Here is a 24,806-nt window from a genome sequence, read left to right on the forward strand (position 1 = left end):
TCAAACTGTTATTTGGACTGCGGTAAGAAGATTTTAACTGGCCCTGGAATAATTAAAGAGCACCCGTATTTTAGATATGTCTGTTCAAATGGCATATTTATTTTGAGGAATCCATGAAACCAAGAAATGTAGATGTGGGCTCCAAGTAATGCAGGTGATCTGGTGATATTTGATGGAGTAGGTAATAAATGGTGGAATTGTCAGGATATTTTGGACTTTTGGAAAAGTTCAGGAAATGAATTATCTAGTGGGGCAATTTTATGGGCAGAATCCAGGGGATTTGGGGTCATTAGAAAAAAAGAAAATTTGCCCCATCTCCTCTGCGGTCCTAGCCCAGACAAAAAGAATCTTATTCCTCGAGGAGAGAAAGTCAGAAAAGAAATATTCCATTCTCTTGGAGATTAGAAGTACAGGTAAGCCAGAAGGAAGACTACAATTTAAAGCCTGGTTTGTATATGTATTAGTTTTCTGCAGCTTAAACCAATACACATTTATACTCTCACAGTTTCTGAAATTCAAGATTTTAGGCCAGGCTTAACTGGGTCCTCTGTAGGCATTTGGTCCCCAAATGCTGCCAGACTGAGGGCCTGTTTCCTGCTGGATGTTGCACAGATGCTGTCCTCAGTTCCTTACCCCATAGCCATCTCCATGGGGCAGCTCACACTTGGCAATTTGTTTCTTCAGAGCCATAAAGAGAGAGTCTCTCAGCAAGAGTAACTTTCAATCTTAGGCTGTGTACTCAGAAGTGACATTGTCACCTTTGCCGTATTCATTTGGTTAGAAGTAAGTCACTGGTCCCACCCGCACTCAAGCTGAGAGAATTACACAAGGTTGTGGATTCTAAGAGGCTGGAATAATGTCCACCAAAATATGTTAGGCTGGACTAGTGTGCCTAGACCTTGGAGTTACAAGGATCTCACTGCATGTGTCTCATGGCCTGATAGAGCCACACACTCTACTGATGTAGTTTCAACTTACTAGGCAGCTTGGGTCACAAGGGACATGTGAGGAATTTGCATGCAGGAAAAAAGCGTGAGGGAAGAACAATGATTCCCAGAGTAAGGTCTTTCTTACAGGGATTCCCCAGTTCTTGGTAGGTGGATTATCTAAACAGCCTTTTACCAGAGAATGTCCTCCCAATACTACATTATCTAGGTCCACCACATCCATTTTATGACTGATCCATTTCCACATTTTATTCCCAAGTTCATTTTCCCTTTTTCCTAAGCCTAAGCCACCTTCTCAATAGCTCATCCAGAATTGTTACAGTGTTCATTAAAGGGAAAAACAATCAGTAACATCAATTGGGTTTCCTAGAAAATCATAAAATTATTTTAAAAATCTAAAAATAAAAAAGTGGTTATTATTTAAATGATCTGCATTCTGACTCTTTTCATAATGTAGGACAATTGAGGGTTAATTTATTTAGCAATTTGGGTCTAGTGAAATGTGGTTATATATGTGTAAGTGTGTGTGTGTATGTATTTTGTTTTACACAAGGCAATCTTTTGGAGAAGATTAATATGCATTGAATTATATAACTAAATTTTTAAATGATTTAACTTTTTAAATGATTGTGCCATTCAGAAAGGCATTATTTTTTAAGTAAAATATAAATATTTTTGTGAACAGCAGTGTCATCCCCAGATTTTCTCTTCTCTTTCTTTCCTTTTATCTTTTCTGCATAAATCTGGATTTTCCTCTTTAGTTAAAGCAAACTGAGCACGAGCACATAAAGTCTGAGTCAAGAGGAAATAATGAACACACACATTGTGTGTGTATGATTGTATATTCAAGGCAACAGCTCTTAAGCAGAATTTATCTTATGCATTAAAAACATTTACTATTAGGCTGTTACTGTGGACATCAGTGAGAGTTCAGCCTCCAACTCTTTTATACTTGACATAATGCCTGACGTAAGTAACATACCTGCCATGTTTTGTTAATCATGCTTGTGTAAAGAAAAGAATCAGGTAATTAAAAATGAGTAGGGACTTCCCTGGTGGCACAGTGGTTAAGAATCTGCCTGCCAATGAAGAGGACATGGATTCGATCCCTGGTCAGGGAAGATCCCATATGCCTCGGAGCAACTAAGCCCGTACGCCACAACTACCGAGCCTGTGCTCCACAACTACTGAAGCCCGAGCGCCTAGAGCCCATGCTCCACAACAAGAGAAGCCACCACAATGAGAAGCCCACGCACCACAACAAAGAGTAGCCCCCGCTCGCCACAACTAGAGAAAGCCCACACACAGCAACGAAGACCCAACACAGCCAAAAATAAATAAATAAATAAATAAATAAATTTATTTTAAAAAATGAGTAATCAAAGAACAGTGTATAGCTGATTTGGTTTGAAGTGTCTCAGGATGCACAGAGACCTACAAATTTATGTACATGTATATTAGTTTAGTCACTTTTGTTTTCTCTGTGGAGCCTCTGTTCTTCAGATTCTGTTTCCTGAAGCAGGGACTGTAAAAAATAAATAATTCAGGGAGAAAAGCCAACAGTCAGCCACCACCAAATAACTCATATCTTTCCATTTGCGATTCACACGCAAACTTCGGTAACACGCAGGGTTAATGCTATCTCAGGCTGGCTCCCCTCAGCTGCCTTGCCTCTTCAGATCCCCCCTTTGAATGACATTGCCGTGCTGTGACACAAAAGGTATCTTTAGCCTTAGAAAGCTAATCTTGAAAAGGTGGATCTGCTGACCAAGAAGATAGCACCTTCATCAGTAAGTCAAGTATAGCGGATTTTCTGGGTCACCCTCCATTGTCCGTGGAGAATTCTTGGCAGACATGGGATTTTGGTTGGGGAGTGGAGGGATGTGGTAGAAAGGAAAGCACCTTTTCCATAGAATTCACTTCTGTGACTTTTATAACCCCCAGAGAATTTCTGGGAGCAAGTGGCTGTGTTTTCCATTCGGAAGATGTTGGGACTCCTCAGGTGTAAAAATGTTTCTTCTTGGTTGCACCATAGATTACTGGTAGAGCTGGGGCTAGATTATAAGGCCTCTGAGCCTGAGTCCGGGGGCATGCAGCCAGGGCACAGCTCAGTGCCTTGGCATTCCATCCCTGCTGTAATCAGTTTGTGAGCCTGGTCTTGGTAATAGGATCATTCCATCTCTATTATCCGTCATTCTGCTTCATGCTTCATTATTCCCTGGAACCCTCATTGCTGCTGCTTTACCAATTCCTATCGCACCTCAATTATTTGGATCTCAGATTTAAAATGCCAACACTTTCCCTTCCTTCTCTTCCTGGATTGGGCCCCTATACCTTGCCAGGCTTCTCTGTTCCCTACTCAGTCCTATGTAAAACATTCCAATCACCACCCTTTTGATAGCCTCGCAAAGTAAAGGGCTTCTTCCTTTCTTGTGCTAGGGGCTACAGGTTAAAGCATCTATTTATCCTTTGGCTCTTCATCTTTTATATTTAGCATAGGGTTTCCTTTTATGTTCCAGGATGATGGGAACTGTTCTCTCTTGCTGCTGGGAAAGGCCGTATAGAAATGAAATATGTATTGCATTTCTATTCATTTGATTATCTTCTTCCCCAAAGCAGTTTAGCGAATTAACATTGAATCAGTTTTTGCTTCTTAAGCAAGAAAAGAATTATAGCTGCTCAATTGTTCCCTAGGTTTCTTGCTCAACTTCCTTTTCCCAGAATGATTTGTCCATAAAATAAGAGGGAAGGAGGAGAATCCACTGGCGAGGATTCTGGTTCTCCTGGCTGATGATGGATGGCCTGGTGAAAGACAGATCTGCTTTGGGAGGCACAGTGAGCTGTTTGAGTCTTTTCAACTGTTTACTCTCATGGGGTTATAGAGGAAAAATGGAAAGGTCATGGACATGGTCTCATTTAGGGGTTTATTGGGGCACGGCTAGACTACTCTAGAAATAGCCTTTATTAAAATATTACGTTGTCTGAGATGGTTCCTTTATTAAAATATTACTTTGTCTGAGATGGTGGGATACATTCTTAGAACCAGTTGGGTGGCAGCTTTCAGGTTTCAGATTTCAGGGCTACAGGCACAGACATCTTAGGAAGACTTGTGGTTGGAGTCTACCGCTAAGGCTGGTTTCAAAACAGTGACTTCACAACACTAATTCCCAACGCCTTATCACAGTGTCTGAAAGTCCACAATTAGGAATTATTTTGTTCAAGTCCTGATAATCTCCAGCGGTCTCTTTAAAATAGTCAATAACCACTTAATAGAAATAGAAATGTCTTAAGTCGTTATCATCTGTTTATGCCAGAAGTATTCTCTTATGGACCTTGCCAATTCAAAAGTCTACCAGAGCCCTGCTGAAATGCAACCTAGTGTAGGTAACTGGAAGTTTGGGGGAGTATGAGAAGCGGGACAATTGGTGCTGAAAAGAGAAATGAGTTTAAAATATCACCTGCTTCCCAATTTTTCTCAGGGCTGGCCCTGTGCTTATGGTCTGTATTAACGGCAGCTGGTGGAGAAAGCACAGAAAATAAAAACAAGCCAGTATTTCCAGGGTTCTGTCGTCTTGCCAGCCTGTCAAATAGACAGACACTGTTGACGGATTTGACCCTAAGTTCTGGTTGCAAGGACTCTCAGGCCATGGTTCGGTGTAGCCATAACTGTGGAGACAGAGGAAGCCTGGCGATTAGAATGGCAGCAAGCCCAATGTCCAGGCCCCTGCCTCTCACATTTGGCCGCATCATCCAGTCTCACCACACGATTTTAGGACAGTCCCTTCCCTTCTTTGGGCCTTCATTTCTCCATAAGCAAATGAGCCATTGATGTTGCAAGGCTTGGGAATGCTAGGAAGAACAAAAGGACAGAAGAGAGTAATATTCCAAATCTGATGTCAACCAAGGACTGATAAATTCCTGAATTACGAGATGATGGGAACAATGTGAAGCTTCTGTTGGGGAGTCCAGAAACTTTATGGGGAAAGGAAGCCAACGGGGAGAGAGAGTCCCAGAGGGGCCCAACATGTGTTTTATATTCTACTTCTATATGTGAATTTGGGGCTCATTCAAGGTGCTGGCTTGCGACTCCTCAAGACCTCAGTTAATGCGTAGCTTGTATATAGCCACACAGAAGCCATGCTGCCCTTTCTTCCTGCCTTGTAAGTACTGTTCTAGGAATGCCACAGATGGAAGCTCATGCCCATTAAACTGTTTTGTTTTTTTTTTTTGCAAGCATATTTTTTTATTAGTTACCTATTTTATACATATTAGTGTATACATGTCAATCCCAATCTCCCAGTTCATCCCACCACCACCCCCACCTCCCCATGCCCATTAAACTTTATTCTCAGGATTATGTTGTTCCCTCACTTAACTCCACCTGTTTCACAATTCCCCAGCCTTGGCCTATGAATATGGCTGGGGAAGTGTCACTCCTGAATTAATAGTTTAATTGGTGCCCCAGGAAGAATAGTGCGGTGGGTAGGGGGGGTCAGCAGTGCAGTCATTTGGGGGCTCCAGTGATCACTCCTCATTAGGAAATGCCTCACGTGGAAATGGTTACTGCCTTCGCAAACTGGAAAAAAGTTTATTATACATATTCTATATAGACATAATATTTGTTTTTATTGTTGTTGTTTCTGATGAGTGATTATGTTTCCTTGGTGCTGTGCTAGGGTACACATTCTCTGCCGGTGAGCCAGAAATTGTTTTGACTCTTTCTTTGGTGTTCCACATATTTTATAATCTACATTAAAATCGTCAGTTCTGAAACTTGGTGAGACAGGGATTTTGAAAGGGAGTGCTTTTGGCTGTGTGATGTAAACCTGTTTTTCTTTAGAGGAAGAGGGGGCATTTGGATGGGACTTCTAGTGTTACAATCAGGCATGGTAAAAAACCATGCCCTGAAATAGAAATGAGTGAAGCAAATTACTAGTCCTGGGGCCACCAGAGTCCAGTCCTGAACTTATGAATAGGTCACATTCGAGGAAGAGATGGACATCTCCTGACAGAGATGTTTTCAGGGGCCAACTTAGGGGCAAAGACTTCAATAGAGGGGCAGAGAAAACCTCCACTTTCCCAGGATACAGGAAGGAAGGAGAAGTCTGCTTAGTGCAGTAATTCATTTCTTTGTCACGTGATAGAAAAATCAGAATTATTACTGAGATTCCTCTGTTTCTATCAGATGAGACTCTTCAGAGGAGAAGAATTTGAATTAATTTTCCCTTCTTGGTCAGTATGACCTTTCAGTAAAACCCCTCAAAGTACCAGCTTTGTTCTGCCCAAGGAGGCTGATGGAAATGTACTTGACATTTAATCTGGTTCTTGCCCTACAAAGCAAAGATGGAGCCAGTAGTAAGGAGGAAGTAGAATGGGGAGCCAGAATGGTGGCCATATGTTTTTGTATTTGTTTGGAGAAACAGCAAAGCTCTCTAAGGATGGATATTATTATTATTATTATTTGGTTTTGCTGTTGGTGGTGGGAAGATTAACGAGGACTCCATCTCTTCCAGCCCACTCTACTTTCTGTACGTATTATTTCCGTCTGCTGCCAAACCCAGAGCATACATTTCTTCTTAGCCCATACTCTCTTATTTCAATAAGAATTGGTAAAACAAAGTGGAGGAATGGAGAGAAATCTGATCCTCTTTCACTATGTAACCTTCAAAGAGTTGTTTCTACAGAAACCACTGGGATTGCTATTTGGTCAATGGTGGCACTTCTTGGATAAACGAATTGCAATATTTTGTTTAACTAAACAACTTAAATGTTGTGACATTAAGCAAAAACTTACACTAGGGAAGAAAGATTGTGAGCAACTCTTTTTTTGGGTTCTCTACCACATCCTGCCCATTCATGGGTTTTCTGTACTCCCACCCCAGTAGCAGCGTCACCTCATCTAGAAAGTTAAATACCATGTTAAAGCTGGAAGGGACCCTTGAGAGAACCTTGTTTAACCCCATCATTTTACAGATTTGCAGACAAAGGCCAGAGTGGTTAAGAGACTTACCCAATGTCATAGATTCAAGCAGGGACAAGCCAAGACCTGAGCCCAAGTCACATTGGCCTTGATCTACTACTTTCTCCATCACACCATGCTATTTCTCAAAAAGTATGGCACAGGTGCCAGAAAGTTTCTCCTAAACTAATCTAGATTCCAGATATCAAGTTGGATGCCGGAGGGAGGGTGGGACGTTGACTTTAGAAAAGTTCTTGAGCTGATGTCAACCTGATTTTGAGTTTAATCTAAAGCTTAATTAAATGTTTCTTTGTTATTATATTGTAGTCTGAGTGTGGTAGGAAGTTGTGGAATATCCCATAATTTCTTTTGGGCTCAATTTCCTCATCTCTAAAATGAGGAATTAGGGTTGAATTATCTTTAAGGTCCATTTTAGTTTTAACAAACTGTGGTTCCTCTAAGATCATTTTTAAAGGTCTTCCCCACCCTCCATCTGTCACATGCAAGAAATGGGATCTTTAGTGCATAACTTGCATCAGTTCTTACATGGGAGAAATAAGGTTTCACTATTGATTCTGAATAGTGGAATAGTGTCATAGCCTTCTGAAATTCCTCCAGGATGGCACAGACCCTCAGGGGAACCTTACACCAAAGCTGTGAGGAAGCTGTGGACAGAACAGCCAGGACTTCAGCCATTCCTTAGGAGCTACCCAGCTTCCCAAATGTGGACCTTGGCTGGAAGTGAAGCCAGCTTCACTCTAGTGGCCTCAAGCAATGGAAAATTTTTAAATGTGCCTGATTTGGCATGCCCTGGGGCACAGCTCATTGTAGGTTTGTTAGTGAGTCTGTCTTCTGTCTCTGCTGAGAATGATGTCTGCTTTCTGATGTTAGTCTTACTCTGTTCCTCACCAACCCCTGGAAGGTAGGGGAAGATTTGGGGGGCTTGCCTCTAAGTCTATCATCAAATATCGATGTTGACTCTTTTCCATATAGGTTCTTTAAATTTGTTAGTCAGAATTTAAGAGCCCCGCCCCCACTGAATTTTCCTCAGTTCTCAGTGGCAGGGAGAGGAAATGGTGATTTTGTCTAGGTTTTTAGAGTGCTACTTTGCTCTGTGTTCTGTCTGGAAAGCATTGGAGGTATCTTTCTGGCATATCTCTTTTGCCTTTCCAAATCCTATTAATTTATTGAGGTCAAATCATATCCAATGATAAAACTTTCTCTGGAACAGCCATGGATTTATAATCGGTACCACATGATTTAATTATTTTCTCTCTTCAGCCGTATTGAAAGATTCTTCAGAATGGGGGAAATGTTTTATACTTTTGATCTGTCTTATGACTCCCACGTGATAATTTGTGCTGAAAACATTAAAGCATAATGATGAAACAGTGGAACGAGTTTCTCCTTCTGGAATCAGCATTTGTTATTTTATAGTCTTGGCCTATGGAATTTGTTGACATATCTTTCAGGTTACACATACCCAGATCTTTATGGTGCCGGGTTTCACTCCTGGTGAGCCTGAAAAACTTTGAAACTTAAAATAAAATCACAGCTGTGAGGATCCCACCACAAACCTAGAGAATCAAAATCTCCGGGGGACAGAGCCTGGGTATCTTTATTTTTTAAATGCTGCCTCTAAGTGAGTTAAATATACAACTGTGGTTGACAAAGTCTGCCTTGTGGCAGATGAGGGCCATTCTTTTATGGAACTCTGCCAACAGAGGTTTCCCAAGGCATCACGCAGAGGCCCAAACGAAAAGGAAGCACACACATCATTTTGGTAGGACGGTGCTACTAGTGTGCCTTGGTGTCCACAAGCAGGTCATATGCAAGAAGATAGCCCAGGGCTAACATACATTTTGAAAAGGGATTTCTCTATTGAAAGCATTTTTTAAAATCCTCAAACATGATGGCTTCCGGAAGTGAGGACAAGAAGGGAGAGAGTAGAGGCTTATTGGGGAAGTGGAGACGCAAAGAGCAAAGCTAGAATGATGGGTAAGGTGACCATCTACATAATGTGACCTCTGAGGGCCTACTGACTTAAGATTCTATCATGAAAAACTCATTCCTTTGCCTTCAAACTTTTCTCTCCTGTTAAAATGGAAATACCTGTGAATCACATCTGACTGGCTGCATCATATCCTTACCCGAGAACACATTGTGATGGGGTGTGGGGAAAGGTCTGGAAAAAGATGGGTGGAAGGGTGAGAAGTGGTTGCCAAAGGAAGAAACACGCTTAGCAGGGCATCATGCAGACAATGGCAGCTGGACAAAAATTGCCAATTTTGATTTTTCTCTCAGCTCAAAACTGAGACCAACCATTTAATAGTCTACTCTTTCCCCCCTGACTACCCTGCAGAGGAGCTTCTTGGCTCATCCTGGCCAACGATGCTAGCTCCTGAATGGAGAAGAAAGCAACAGGAGAGCCACCTCATCACCAGGGAGACGGCCTGGTGGTCTAGGCTGGCCCCGAGAGCGAGGACTCTGAGACCCAGCCTGAGGATTTTCCTCTAACTCACTGTGCAGCCTCCAGCCCGTCTTCAAACAGCTTTAGTTTCCTTGTATGTCAAACCAAGATAAATACCTAACTGCCCATCTCTCTGGGACATTGTAAGGCTTCACTGCTGCCACTTTCATTAACATTTGTCCAAAGACCCTAAGAAGAAAGCTTTTGAAAAGTTTTAAGACTAATTATGTTTACTATCAGCATTATCATTATGATATTGGGGCTTAATGTAACAGTAGCCAGAAAGAAGAATGTATCAGGAGCATGGGAAAACGGAGAACACAGAAACTTCACTCAGGGAAGCAGTATTTGTAGTGGAAGAGAAACACAAAAAGGGGTTTGGGGTTGGGGTGCAAAGGAGAGAAGTCTGCAATTGATACCAGATGCCATCAGAAGCTAATGACCTGACAAACACCACTCTCATAAAACAAATTCCTTAAAAAGGAAGCAAATGGAAATATAAGCTAGTGAAAGAATTTGCAGCAGCTGCCCTAAAACCATTTCTCACTTCATAAACAGGTCTGGGTTTGATGCTTTGCTTTTTTTTTGTCTTGGTCTTATTTCATGCCACTTTCCCTCTTTTCTATCATCCCCTGTCTCATTCTTCCTCCCTTGCTGCCAAGGCTGGATGGACTTTTAATACTGGTAGTCATAGCAACAGTAGTTAATGGAACACCATCTTGATGGAAGGAGGCTCATTCAGAGTATTTGTTTTGTGTCTTATCTCAGCACGTATTTGTCCTCAGTGATGACATGGATGAATTGGACGGAGTCACTGGAAAATAGCACGTGCTATTATTTCACATTAATTTCTTGGCAGTGAGCTGACATGAACCAGAACTGTTAATGACTCTCTGTTTTCCAGTCTTCTCTGCTTAACAAGCTGAAGAAATATTACGTTTTGTGTACATCAAGGGCATGTAGTATCTGTGGAACTTGAAGTTCTTTAGCATCACTAATGAGGTGTTCTGATCTCATTCCATGAAGGACCGTCAGGTTTCAGATTCCTTATCCAGCTAGGCTGAATAAAGACTCGGAGACAAAGGTTTATTTCCTGTATTGCATACCTAATTAGCAGCATTGGATTTGGAGAATCCATGCTGACAATTAACAGTCATTCCCCCGCAATTCATATATTCCTCCCTTCATCAGGCTCCCGGAGTGATTCTGAGGGAATACTACACCTTCACAGAGAATAATCAGAGCTTAAAGGAGTAAAAAAGTTTCCTTCATACCACTCAACTCCAATTCCTCCATCCTATACCTAATAAGCATAGGTAAAAGAAATGAGAATGTCACTGACATATAACTTAAATCCCTGACGTGTAACTTAAACCCCATGGGTACAAGATCAGGGGCAGCAACTTTAGCATATTTGAATCAAATCCATACTTTTTGGACTAGTGCTTTTTAAAGCAATTCTCAATTATTTCAAGGCAGTATGTTCAATTCAATGACATTTTATTTTCCACTTTCTTTTTTTTTTATTTATTTACTTAGTTTTGGCTGCGCTGGGTCTTCGTTGCTGCGTGCGGGCTTTCTCTGTTTGCCGGAAGCGGGGGCTACTCTTCGCTGTGGTGCGCAGGCTTCTCGTTGCAGTGGCTTCTTTTGTTGCAGAGCACAGGCTCTAGGCGTGCGGGCTTCAGTAGTTGTGGCTCGCAGGCTCTAGAGCGCAGGCTCAGTAGTTGTGGCACACGCGGCTTAGTTGCTCTTTGGCATGTGGGATCTTCCTGGACCAGGGATCAAACCCGTGTCCCCTGCATTGGAAGGCGGATTCTTAACCACTGCGCCACCAGGGAAGCCCCTATTTTCCACTTTCTTATATTGTTGCCCAGCTCCTTGATAAGGTCGTTGGCTGCTAACACAATTCAAGGGCAAATAGAACAAATTAATGATGATGAGACTCACAGAAGCCATTTTAACTAATATTTAGTACCACTGGCAAAAACATCACGAGCAAGAAAATATCAGAAAATATCTTCTTGTTCTACACCACTAGACTATGAGTTCTTTAAGGGCATATTTATTTTATCCCCAGTACTGAGACCGATGCCTTGCCAATGCTAAGTGCTCAGTAAATGTTTATGAATGAATGAATGAATGAGTAGGGCAAGATGGTTGGATCATTTTTTTTCTTTTTTAACGTCTTCATTGGAGTATAATTGCTTTACAATGATGTGTTGGTTTCTGCTTTATAACAAAGTGAATCAGCTATGCATATACATATATCCCCGTATCTCCTCCCTCTTGCATCTCCCTCCCATCCTCTGTCGTCTGATAATGATATTTTTGTATTTCATATCCCCACCTATCACTATAAAATTTAACAAATTTACCATTTTGATAGCCATTGACTTACTTTGATGTCTATGATATGAACAAATTTAATTCAGCAGACACTTATTGTAACTCCTACAATGAGGTGTATGGTGAATACAGAAATGGGTAGGAGTCAGTGTTTGTCTTCATGAATATCATAATCTAGTTGGGAGATTCAACAGCATTTAAGAGACAGATACTAATTGCCTTGTGGATCAAAGGATGGATAAATTAATTAACTGAACAATCAAATGCATACATGACTATACTAAAAGATAGAGTAAAAGAAGCGTTAGAAGAGTTATTTTTTAAATTTCCCTGAGAGGTTCGAGGGAGGAAGATATCTGGAGGGGCTTCTTGGAGAAGGAAAGCCTTTTAGAAAACACAACAAATTGAGCAAAAGTACAGAAGTGGGAAAATTAAAACATGTGGCTGATTCATAAAAAACAGGCCACTGAAGGTGGGACTTGGGCCATTTGCAGTGGAGCAGTAGAGAGAATTAACCCAGGAACAATAACAACCCTGTGGGATATGCACCATTATTATCCCCATCTCATGGGGGAAGGAGCTGAAATACCAGGGAATAAATAACCAAAGCATACAGGTAGTAGTAAATGGTGAATCCAGGATTCAAATTCACACAGCCTGGGGGCAGTTGGTCTAAATTTTAATCTCTGTTGTTCTGCCTTGATAAGAGGGTAACCCTCTTTCGGCTCTGTTGCATGCCCCCCCTCTTTTTTTTGTATAGTTGATTTACAATGTTGTGGTGGTTTCAGGTGTACTGCAAAGTGAATCAGTTATACATATATATATATATTTATATATATATATATCTCCACTCTTTTTTAGATTCTTTTCCCATATAGTCCATTACAGAGCACTGAGTAGAGTTCCCTTTGCTATACAGTAGGTCCTTGCTAGTTATCTATTTTATATATAGTGGTGTGTATATGTCAATCCCAATCTCCCAATTTATCCCTCCCCCACCTTACCCACTGGTAACCATTAATTTGTTTTCTACATCTGTAACTTTGTTTCTGTTTTGTGGGTAAGTTCATTTGTACTCTTTTTTTAGATTCCACTTATAAGCGATATCATATGATATTTGTCTTTCTGTCTGACTTACATCACTCAGTATGACAATCTCTAGGTCCATCTCTGTTGCATCGCTGCTGCTGTTATGGTCCCAGCAGAGTCTCCCCAAACCCTGGGGAGTTACCTATCCCTCCTGTTCCCAGTTGACTAGCCCTTGAGATCTGGACAGCAGTTCTCCGCTGCTGAGATAATGTCCTGGAAGCATGTAGAACAACGTCAGGCATGTGGTAGGGATCTGATATGTGTGAGTTTCTTCTTTCTGCCATGGGCTCAATTTCTGATTAGCCGGTGCTGATATTCAATGGTGTATGCCAGTTGTCAAAAATATTTCCATGACAATCAGTAAATAAATGTTGCTTTTTCTGCCATCTCAAACAACCAGGCCCTTCCTACAGGGTCCCCTGCGACAAACCTGTGATCGAACAACAGAAAGTTTAATGCCTGACACAACCAGGGGCCTCCAGGATTCACTCCTGACCTTTGTCCTGTGTCTGTTCTGATTGTTTGGGGCCCAGAGTACTGGTTATGAAATATTTCAAGGATTATCCTCTGATCTTTTCATTTCTGATGCCATCCAGAGCTCTTGAGACACGCTCCCCACCTGTTCCACCATCATTTTGTCCTCCTGCAAGAGCCGTAGAAAGCCAGTTCATAATCACTTCGTAGATGATATTGTTCTTGTTCATTTTATGTTGCGTGGTTCCAGGTCACATAGAAGGAAGTAATGAATTTAATGTAGGCTTTGGAGAAACAATGTTCTCTTTGGTTTAGAGGCACTTCCCAGAGGGAGATGCAAAGCCTTTGCTGCTGCCTATCAGTTCTGAGTCCGTTTAAGATACTTCTGTTTCTGTCATCTCCAGCTGTGTCCATCGGCCCTGTGGGGAGCAGGGCAGCTGTGTGCCATTGCTGCTTGATCACGCGGATGTGGTGAACTGTACCTCTGGTGGCCCAGGTCACATGAAGTGCTCTATCACCTGTCAAAGGGGGTTTGACCTTCAGGCCAGCAGTGGGCAGTACCTCAGGCCCATGCAGGTGAGTTGGAAACCCGTGGTCATCAGGACCAAGCCCCTGGGGAGGGACAGTAGGCATGTTCCTCCCCCTGGCTGGATGGGGAAAGGCACGTGTTTCTAAATCGTCTGAAAGGAAAAATGAGGAATCTAACAAGCAAGGAGAAGCATGGCTTTATAGAAATGCAAGGTATATATAAGAACAGGTACAGTTTCCATTAACTAGGGTGTCAATTTCTCTCCAGGCGGGCAGTAGACAGGAACACTTGTTCCATCCTTCTCCCTTGCTTTTTTATCTTCCTATCAGAAATTATGACCCCCACTTTTGGCTTCAAAATGGGAATGCTGCAGTTTAGACCTGTCCACAATTTGCAGGCAAAATAGTTTGCAATCAGGTTGTTTGCGGTTCATTGTCTGACTGCCACGCACCAGCCCCCTTCCCTGCCCCCACCAGTCCTCCTTACAAGAAGACTGGAGGAAAGAGTCTGATTTTCTTCCTTCTGTTACTGAGGTGGGGATTATATCATGATTCTAGCTTTAACTGAATTTTCCAAATTTCTACAAGCTACCATGCACCACTTGAAGATTTCAAGGTGATCTGAAGGTAGTAGAATATGTTAATGGAGAGTGTAGTTTGAGAGACAGACCTGGAATGAAATTTTGACTCCACTGTTTAGTAGGTATGTAATTTAGGTAAAGACAAACACACAAAAGAAACTAACCACTTTAGGTTTGTTTCCACGTTTGTAAAATAATGAAATCAGAAGGATTTATGTCACTGGGTTATTTTGACGACTGACTAGACATAATTTACCAGCTTCTAGCAAAATGATAGGCACCTAGCTCTCTGCAAAGCGGCCATTATGATGAGCGTGATAATGTATTCTCAACTAAGAATTTTATTTTCCATTTTTCCTTTAGAGAGCTTTCAGTACTCTACAGAGGAACTTGAAAATTGAAATCAACCATTAGAAAACATGAGCACAATATGAGATAGAGACAGGATGCATTAGGCAAAAAGGTAATGATGCTTGAGAAGAAGATGAGAAAGATGAGGTATGATGAGGGAAGAGTGGAATCACGATTGGTTAGTCAGGTATCAGTGGTTTGGAAGATTGGAATTGTTTTCATCTTGTACCAGTTGACTGCATAGCAGGTTGTAGATCTGTGGGAGAATTTCACTTGCTTAGACATGGTCAGGATTTAAAGACACAATCTTTGGTTTCAGGTGGTTTAGGTTCTGCATAGAGAGAGACAGGTTTAACATACCTTGAAGCACCAACTCCTTGGTCTATGATGCTTTGGTGAGAAAGGCAGAACTCTTATCACCTGCCCTTAACTCAGCTTAACTCACACTAGAAAAGAGATGGAAAGAAGGAAAAAGGACAAAAACAATGTAGGAACTAAATACATTTTTGCGATATAGGTAAAGAAGGGGAGAGAAGAAAAGGTGGTGTTTGCAATTCATTAAAATTAGGAACAAGTTCAAGACAAAATGGTTAATACCTAATGAAGCCAGGAGAAAAACCAGGCAATATATGTAGAGTTTGAGAGACATTCTTGAAGTGATCACTGTGGTTCAAGCCAGTCTTCCAGGCTGTGATCAGTGAGGCAGGGACAGTTGGGAGAAGGAAGGTGGGAGCTCACCTTTTGCCAACCAAATGGTGGAGTCAGCAAGCACAGCTTTCCAGCTGACCACTCCTGTCACCCAAGGCTGGCGCCACTAAACAGATTGTACGATCCCGGCTCCTGATCACAAGACAGTGGGGATGTTTGCTTTTTGTTGACACAAGAACTTAAACTAAACAGAAAAATGTGTCTGGCTTTGAATTGGGCTCTTCTGGCAGGCAACAGGGAACCACTGGAAAGCAGGGAGGAGCAGCCAGCCAAGAGTGGGTGTCAGGGGTGACAGGTGCTTTCACCAGTCATTTTACCTTTGGCTTCGGTGCCACTGTGGTCTCCTGGTGGGATGGCTGGCTGAGCCGCAGAATCTCCCCACTCTCCCTTTGACTTTTGGTAACCCATTGGCTAGAATGATGGCTGTGCTTTTTCCCAAACAAGCCATGAGCATCCAGATCTCTGAGTGCCTGCTCATCCTGTTCCCCTCACTCTGAATACTTTCTTCTCCCTGCTTCCCCTCTGCTGCTGGGAAGTCTCGCTCATCTTTCAAAGGCCAGTTCCTGAGTTACCTACCCTGTGCACCTCCCCGCAAGCCCTCTCCCTCCTACCCAAGTATGGGCAATCCCTCCTCCAGCCCCTGTAGTGCTATCTCACCACCACAAAACAACATGCATATATTATATCGCTGTATTTTTTTTAACAGCAATTTAAATTTTCTTTCTCCTTGGTCCATGTTTTCTACTTCTTTCATTTTATCATTTGCAGTCTTTGTATTATATTCTCTTAAATCATTACAGATGGAAGTAGGATATAACAAAAATATATCTCCTGAATTTTCCTTTTTTACTTTCTTTCTTCCCTTCCTCTCTCTCTTTCTCCTTCTTTCCCTTTTTCCCCCTTCAATTGTTTTCTGATACATTGCTCCAACCTATGATTTGCTCTGCTGGTAGATTATTAGCTCTTTGAGGGTCTTGTTTATCCAAACCTAGTAAGGAATCTGGCCCTTCTAGGTGTTCAAAAAATGTCTCCTCATTTATTTCATGGTGATGGATTCTAGGGCTCCCCTACAGAAACTGCAGGCTGAGGGAAACAACTGGAATCTCTCAAACTTAACTACAAAGTTTGGAAGGAGCCTCATATGCATTAAGTCTCAGCGGTTCTTAAAGCCTAGGCACCATTCTCAGAAGAGACAATTATGTTTAGTAGCATTCTCTGTAAAGGTCCCAGCAGGAAACAGATGACACACTCAAAGGTGGGCAATTTGAGGGACTTCAGTAAAGGGACCACTTCTAAAGGTGGGGGCAGAATATAGGAAATTACAAGGAGATGGTGCAGAATCCCAGGGTGAAGGGGTGATATCCCCTGTAGGCCTGAAGAGCTGACTATAGAGAGCAGTTAGCAGAACCCCTGGGAAGAGAGTGCAGGAGGTGTGTGGAGATCGCTGCCAAAGGGTGCAGCCAACCTACAGCAAGCCCTAGGGAGGGAGTAGCAAGGATCAGCACCCTGACCTCCCTTGCCTCTCTCCCTCTCCAGTCTCCTGCCACTGTTGCCCTGGGTGCTAAACCAAACACAAGTCAGAGGCATGAAATCTACAGGAGCCAGCATCCCAGGGCAAGGTGGAGAAGGGTAGAGAGTGATCTGGAGAAGCACGTGGAGGATAGCCAAGAGTTGGCCTTTAGGAGAGTCTTCATTTAAAGATTCCCTTACACTAACATTTGTCTTTCATTAGCAACATACCTGGGTAGTGTGAGATAGTGCACTAAGACAAGAAGGCATAAAGAGGGAGAAAGACAAACTAATTTTGCCTGTTGTGAACGTTCGCACAAATAATCATCAGGACTCTTTCAAAGCCTGGAAACTGTTTTGATAAGCCTTTTTATGTCACCTTGACAGCAGAAAATTTTCTGTTTCTAGAAGGAAATTCTGCTCACATGTTCCTCTGGGCACTGGGACCGGGCTGTGAGCTGCATGCCCCTTGACTGTGGTGTCCCCGACCAGTCTTTGGTGAACTATGCAAACTTCTCCTGCTCAGAGGGAACAAACTTTCTGAAACGCTGCTCCATCTCCTGTGTCCCACCAGCCAAGCTTCAAGGTATTGTCTGGCCAACCAGGAGCTGTATGCAAGTTCTCTTCAGGTTCTCTCTCTTCGGGGGTACTTTGGGGATCTTTTCTTCACCCCAGTGCCCTTCCCATTTGGCTCTGCTGTATCACCCTCTTCTGATAACACAAGCAAAGTCCCAAAGGGCAATACCATTCCTTGTCCCAGAATGCCCTGACTCAAGATCTCATTAATGAAAGACGCTTAGACTTTCCCATTTTTATTTGACTTTATGTCCTCTGGAGTCAAGCCAACTAACAGTTTTCTAATAATATTAATAATCCAGATACCCTTTATCATTCACATTTTTAAATTTAATGTTTACAACCATCCTGTGAGTTAGGTGCTTTTCATTCTGTTTTAGAAATGAGAGCATAGTTACATGAGCTGTACTGCTAGGAAGAGATGAAGACCCCACATCTTGCTCTTTACCTCCTGGACTTAGGTGCGCCTAACAGTGTTTGAGCAGGCTTGTTACAAATGCCACCTCCTGAGCCTCATGCTGACAGATTCTGATTTAGTAGGTCTGAGGTGGGTTGGTGATGCTACTGTGGGGTGTCCATGGATTGCACTTGGAGAAACCATGAATGACGTTGAGGCATACGGTATGGTGTTGAAGTGCAGAACTTTGCATCCCAACTGCCTGAGTACAAACCCTGCCTCTCTTCTTACTAGCTTGGGCAAGTTACCTAAACTCAATTTCCTCAGCTGCAAAATAGGGGATAATGATGGTATCTATTTCATAGGGTTGTTTGAGGTTTGAAGTTTACACAAGTGAATACATGTAAAATGCTTAGAGCGGTGCCTGGCATATAATGAGCACAATAAAAGTGTCATCTAGTATTATTATAATGCTTTCCACAATACTGTCACTACTCTATTTTTATTATTTATAGTGAGGAAGTGAGGTAATGATTTGGTTGGTAGCGCTCCTTTCATTCAGGTCATGAAAGAGCTTTCTGACCTCTGTGCTGTATAAGAGAGCACAGTAGATGCTCTGTGGGCACAAAGGTATAGGATAAACATTTGACCTGAGGTTTTAGAGAAGCTGCTCCACAAAGAGTAACGTGACTTTCCAAGAATGACGGTACGTTGACAGGTCTTCGCTCTCTCTGCTAGTATTTTATTTCTGGACTCTCTGTTCTGAGCATCTTGTGCTTCTCTTTCTTGGAGTCAGGACTGAGCCCGTGGCTGACCTGTCTTGAAGATGGGCTCTGGTCTCTCCCTGAAGCCTACTGCAAGTTGGAGTGTGACGTTCCCCCTGTTATCCCGAACGCCAACTTGCTCCTGCCTCACTGCCTCCAGGGCAACCATGATGTGGGCTCCATCTGCAGATACAAATGCAAACCGGGCTACTACGTGATGGGAAGTGCGGAGAATAAAGTCAGGAAGTAAGTTGGATTGTTCCTGGTCTTTGCAGTTCTCTCTACCCTTGTGCCTTGCTCCTGTTCCTTCATTTGCAAATCCTAGACCACTGTTTTGGAAATAATATTAAGACCTTCTGGGTTGTCCATTGTTTGTTGTGTTTGTTTTTCTGTATAATCTCTCTTCACCTGCACAGGTGTGTTCTCCAGTCATGACAGGCAGGCTGGCCAAGTATGCTTTCTGTAAAGATACTCTTTCTCATAGGAGACTCCACAGTCTCATCTAGGTGTTTTTAAAAGAATCTCTACCCGAATTATTATTTTCCTTGAAAGTAAGTGTTATGAGCTTCTTAAGCAGTACACACATCACCCGAACCCAACTCTGTCCTAGAACATCCTCATCAGGACAGGTGGAGGCTTACGGTTGTGGCTATGGGAGAAACTGTCTGGGATGGTCCCCACCTCAGGTATTTATTGGTTATGTGATGCCGGGAAGTCGTCTTTCTCTGCCTCATTCTTCCTCATCTGTAAAATGAGGATAATAGTAATAATAATAACGTAGGAACTAAATAAATTAGTATGTATAAAACATGAGTCAGGGGCTTCCCTGGTGGCGCAGTGGTTGAGAGTCCGCCTGCCGATGCAGGGGACGCGGGTTCGCACCCCGGGTCCGGGAAGATCCCACATGCTGCGGAGCGGCTGGGCCCGTGAGCCATGGCCGCTGAGCCTGCGCGTCCAGAGCCTGTGCTCCGCAACGGGAGAGCCCACAACAGTGAGAGGCCCGCATACCGGAAAAACAAACAAACAAACAAAAAAACATGAGTCAGTAAATTTATTTTTAAAGCATAAAACTCAATACGTATTAGCTATTAATATTGTAATTATAGTCTCTCTGCTTTCTTTTTCCTGGACTTTGTGTGTATACACTCCTAGACCCAGAAACCAAGAGAGCCTTTCTTCTGAACACATGGTGGATCAGAAAGAACAAAAGCTTACTGCATAATTTAAGAGGAAGGGTTTTAAAGAAAGTCATGCTGGGGTTCAAATCCCAGTTGTTCCCCATTTTATTAGCTGAGTAACCTCAGGCAAGTTACTTAACTCTTTGGGTCTCATCTGTTTTTTTTTTTTTTTTTTTGCGTTAAGCGGGCCTCTCACTGTCGTGGCCTCTCTCGTTGCGGAGCACAGGCTCCGGACATGCTGGCTCAGTGGCCATGGCTTATGGGCCTAGCCACTCCGTGGCATGTGGGATCTTCCCGGACCGGGGCACGAACCCGTGTCCCCTGCATCGGCAGGTGGACTCTCAACCACTGCGCCACCAGCGAAGCCCGGGTCTCATCTTTGTAAGCTGGGGATAATGCCCTCACCAGAGTGTTCAGTTGAGGATTAAACAAGATAATACATATTCAGCCCAGTGCCCGGTTTGTGCTAAATGCTCAATAAATGGTTTCAGAAAAAGAAACATTTTCCGAACAAACAAAACAAGCAAAAAGCTTTCAGAAGAAGAAACTCCTTGTACTCAGTAAATAGTAACTATGATTTCCCTACCATAAATTATGTCAGTAAAGGAGAAAATCAGATTTATTTCTTACCCAGGATTTAGTTCAAAATCTGATCATAGTAGGTATGTTTTTAAAGACTTTTTTTTTTTGAACTGACATAATCCCAGCCATGGCATTCCAGGAGATACCAACTTTGATTATAAGCTAGAATTCTCTAAGGGAGCAAAAGGAAAACAGGAAGCTTACTCTCTGGCTCCAATTCGCCCTTCTCTAGTCAACATCCAGCCATCTCAATATGGCATGGATTGAGTCCGGCTTTGCCCGGAGCCTTTCACTCCCAAGAAAACCCAAGATCATATTTGGGAGGGAGAGAGGGAAGTCCCCTCCTCAAGATCTCAGCCCGAGGCAAGAGCCTGGCTAATTAGAACATGAATAAATACTGGTGAAAAATTCATAGGAAGCTGCAATCTGGTTCAGTGACTCTAGCAGGTATAGTCAACAGTTTTTGACAGCTGAAAACACATTTGCATGTGATGGTCATAGGATCTAGATCAATTTGCGTCAGCATACATTGACGGGTAGTGAGTACCCAGGTCATCTTCCAGTGAGAATGGCATTACAGCCAGCCTTCAGGCTGCCGTTTTCTTGCTTTTTTTCTTCTCTTCTTGCCTCACTTTTCACACACCTGAGCCAACTCAGGTGTCTGCAGAACAATGCAGTGAAGACTGGAGGGAGAGAGAAAAGTCTCGGGGACCAGGAGGAATTCGAGGTGGAGGCATTATTCCTAGCTCCCCTGGGCCCGTGGCTGAGCTTTGCCTTGGGAACAGTTGAGGCTTCCTCCATGACGATGGGCTTCCTGCTGCATCTGCATATCTGACTCCACCGGCTTCCCTGCCCCCGCAGGGGCCCACAAGGCACAGCTTTCTTTTCTGGTTGAGAAACTGGAAGCTTGCATCACAGCATCAGCATCGGTTTGGACTTAAACATTTACATTCACAAGCACCGTGCTGAGGAGAGATTAAATTATTTACGGCACTGCATAAACTGGTTTTAATCTTAGTTTACACCTGTTTACATAGCCAGCAGTGGACTGGTAATCAAGTTTGCAGGTCAGGAGTAAATCACTGTCACTTGCTTCTTGTGTTTACCCAACGAACTATGTCAGCCTTGTTCCTTGCTTGGAGCCCAGAGTTGTACAGATGGAGCCCTAAAATTCTTTCTAGGACATGCAGGCAGGGGGAGAAGAAGTGGAGAGAAGTTAACAGAGCGATTAACCCAGACAGAGTGGTCACATGCTAGTCTTCTGCAGTCCTCTGAGTAGTGGAAAAACCTCCTAGATGGTCAAATTTGCCACTTGTTCTTTGCATGACCCTGAACAATGTATGTCACATCCACGTGTCTCGGTTTTTGCCTCCTTGACGTGAGGAGTGGTAGTGATTTTTACCCAAGAGTATTGTTTTGAGGCCCAAAGCAGGTAATGTACTGAAAGCGTTTTATAAACTATGAAGTTCAATACATGTGCTAGAAATTACTTTGTGTTCATTTCTTTTTAAAAGAAGGAAACCAAAATATCAGCCAAGTACATTGCCTTCGTGCTTCTTCTCAAGTCTGTTGAATATTGTTTCAAGAGAAAAAGATAAATGCTGCATCTGACTTTTCTCTTCTACCCAACCTGTTTAAGCTTTGTCCCATTGCACTTGCGGGTGCAGGGAGGGCACAGCTGCAGTTGGCACTTCTTCACGTGGGTGCTCTATGCCAGCTTCGGGGTTAGGAGTGAAGATATCAGTAAGACCTAGGCTCTGGCCTCAGGAGCACACAGCCTCCATGTTCCCTCTTTCATGGACATTATTTCTCCTTACAGTGGAGCACAGGAGAGGACATGGACTACAGGTAGGCCCTTTCTCCTGGCCCCTGGATCCCTTGCCCCTTCTTCCCGGGATGTGAAGGTGACACTGCTCACACTGACTCTAGTTCCTGAAGACAAGAAAATGCAATGGCTTTGGCCTTGGTCAAGGACCTGGCCTTGAAGTCTTGGGTAGAGTCAGTATCACCCAAACTGTATGGATTCTCCAGAGGGAAAAGCTGAGGAGGAGAGTAACAAAAAATTCAATAAAACAAAATGAATGCCCATTATGTAGTACAGCCATACAGTTATACGGGCATATCATGAAATATCCTGTCACCATTAAAGATGTTTAGAAGAATATGAAAGACATGAGAGAACATTCACAATACAATAAGTGGATAAAAGCAGAACATAATTATTATAAATGATACAATCCTTATTTTCCATATTAAAGGTATGTTTTTAATCATCCTTCTTCAGAAGCTAGAAGTGATTATAATATTAACAGTCGTATTCTCTAGGTACTAGGTTTATAGGGAATATAACTTTTCTTTTTCTGCTTGTTTATATTTGCTACGTTTTCTAGACTTTATAATGAGATAAATGAATAAACAGTTTAAAAAAATAATGAAGTGAGCTAGAAAGAGGAGATCATAGCCAATTTGTGGAGGCAGAAAGTGATAAAAGAACACGAGACAGATCTTTCTAAATAGGCAGACCAAGCGGAGACCAGCACTCCAAGATGGCAGTAAGACAGGGACGTGACCCTTCCCTCCTGTGTCCAGACCCTTCTGTGTTTTGAAGACAAACACTGTCTCCGTTCCTGAAGGCTACAGACCTCCTCTCCTCCAGTAACACCTCTTCCCTAACTTCCAGCAGATCACCTCACTCCCTAAAGCACAAAGGTCTGCCCATAGGTGTGCAAGCTGATTGGCACCTCCAAACATGTTCTCCCCCTTCTCACTGTCTAAAATGAATTATGACCAACAGGGACCTACTGTACAGCACAGGGAACTTCACTCAATATTTCATAATAACCTATAAGGGAAAAGAATCTGAAAAAGAATATATATATATTCTTTATGTATTATATGTATATGTATAACTGAATCACTGTGCTATACACCTGAAACTAACCCAACATTGTAAATCAACTATACTTCAGTTAAAAAAAAAACAAAAAAAACCTTATTTTTTTTCTTTTAACTAGAAAAAAAACACCAAAGTGTCAATACTCTGGGCAAGTGGTATGACTCAGGGAGATTTTTTTGTCTTCTATTTTGGGATTCTTTTAAGAAATCATATTTTATAATAAATTTAAATTTTTTTAAAAAATAAAATGAATTATGAACTCCTCCACCTTTGCTCTGGATCCTGTACCCCTTCTAGAGAATTTCTCTCAATGACTTTACCTTCCTCTTTCCTACATCTGAAGCCTCTTCCTTCCTCTCGCCTGGTTACTTCTCTTTAATTGTGCTCGGGTCTCTCCTATGTTAAAATGAAAACAAGCAGAGCCTTTTATTGACTCCATGTCCTCCTCCAGCTACCACAGCTTCCCCCCTCCCTTTTACAGTGAAACTTGGTGAAAGAGTTGTTTGTATTCACTGTCTCCATCTTGCCATCTTCTCCCTCCTTCACACTTTGACACTCAGGTTTTATTCCCATCTCTCCACTAAGGCTGAGCCTGCCATGGACCGCACTGCTGTCAAATGCAGGGACTCTTTTAGTTGGCTTATGTCACAGTTATCCTGTGAGATAGGATGGACCCTCCCACCCAAGTCTGGTTTGGATGTTGAAAGTAATGATGCCACACATTGACCAAGAGAGTATGAAAATGTCTATTACTCACATAATGAGGCTTTCAGGGGAGAGAAGGGGAAAATTCCAAGTTGGTCTTCAAATGGCTTGAGCAATCAGGGAAGGGAGACTGGTCTGGAGTTGTATGGTGGTTAGGGGGTGAGACTTGGGGGAGGGTTTGTGCATGTGAACAGGACCTGGCGTGGTTTGAACTTTCTGCTGAAGCCAAAAGAGGAAGCACCCAGGCTTTCTTACAGGCTTGCTCAGATGTGTGATATGATGGGGCTTGAAAGCCATCAGAGTCAAACATCAAAGGTGGAGTCTGGCTCTTCATTACAACATGGTTGGCTAAACCCTCCTTGAGACTTTTCCTTGATTCTGCTCTATCTCACTCCCTTGATTTTCCTGCTTCTTCTCTGTCTCTTCTCAATTTCCTCTTCTGGCTTTTTCTCCTCTGCCCATTTCTTCAATATTGGTGTCTCTGTGCTCATTCTTCTCTCTTGCTCTGCACACTTGTCTGGGCTGAAGATCATTTACCCCATGGCCTCGACTACCTTCCACATGCTGGTGATTCCTAAAACCATACCTGCTATCTAGTCTCTTCCTGTAAGGACCATAAGACCCATTAGAACAACAGCCTACAGATATAGCCACTTGGGAAATCCGATCTGCCTTTCAAACTCTTTACTATATAATTCAGAGCCTATTATAATCTCTTTCAAATCTGCACAGCCTTCTGTGTTCCA

At 42.6% G+C, this 24,806-nt stretch overlaps 1 protein-coding gene across 1 annotated transcript in view; it reads left to right on the forward strand.

Moving 5' to 3' along the window:
- The window catches only part of PAPPA2 (pappalysin 2), a 281,960-nt gene that overhangs the window by 189,412 nt on the left and 67,742 nt on the right, over positions 1–24,806 (forward strand). Inside the window, exons 14-16 of the mRNA XM_065870845.1 lie at positions 13,690–13,861; positions 17,371–17,548; positions 18,732–18,945. Coding sequence (XP_065726917.1) covers positions 13,690–13,861; positions 17,371–17,548; positions 18,732–18,945 — 564 coding nt within the window. The remainder of the gene's footprint in view (positions 1–13,689; positions 13,862–17,370; positions 17,549–18,731; positions 18,946–24,806) is intronic.

Source organism: Phocoena phocoena, chromosome 1 (genome assembly GCF_963924675.1).
Source record: "Phocoena phocoena chromosome 1, mPhoPho1.1, whole genome shotgun sequence".
Lineage (NCBI taxonomy): Eukaryota > Metazoa > Chordata > Mammalia > Artiodactyla > Phocoenidae > Phocoena > Phocoena phocoena.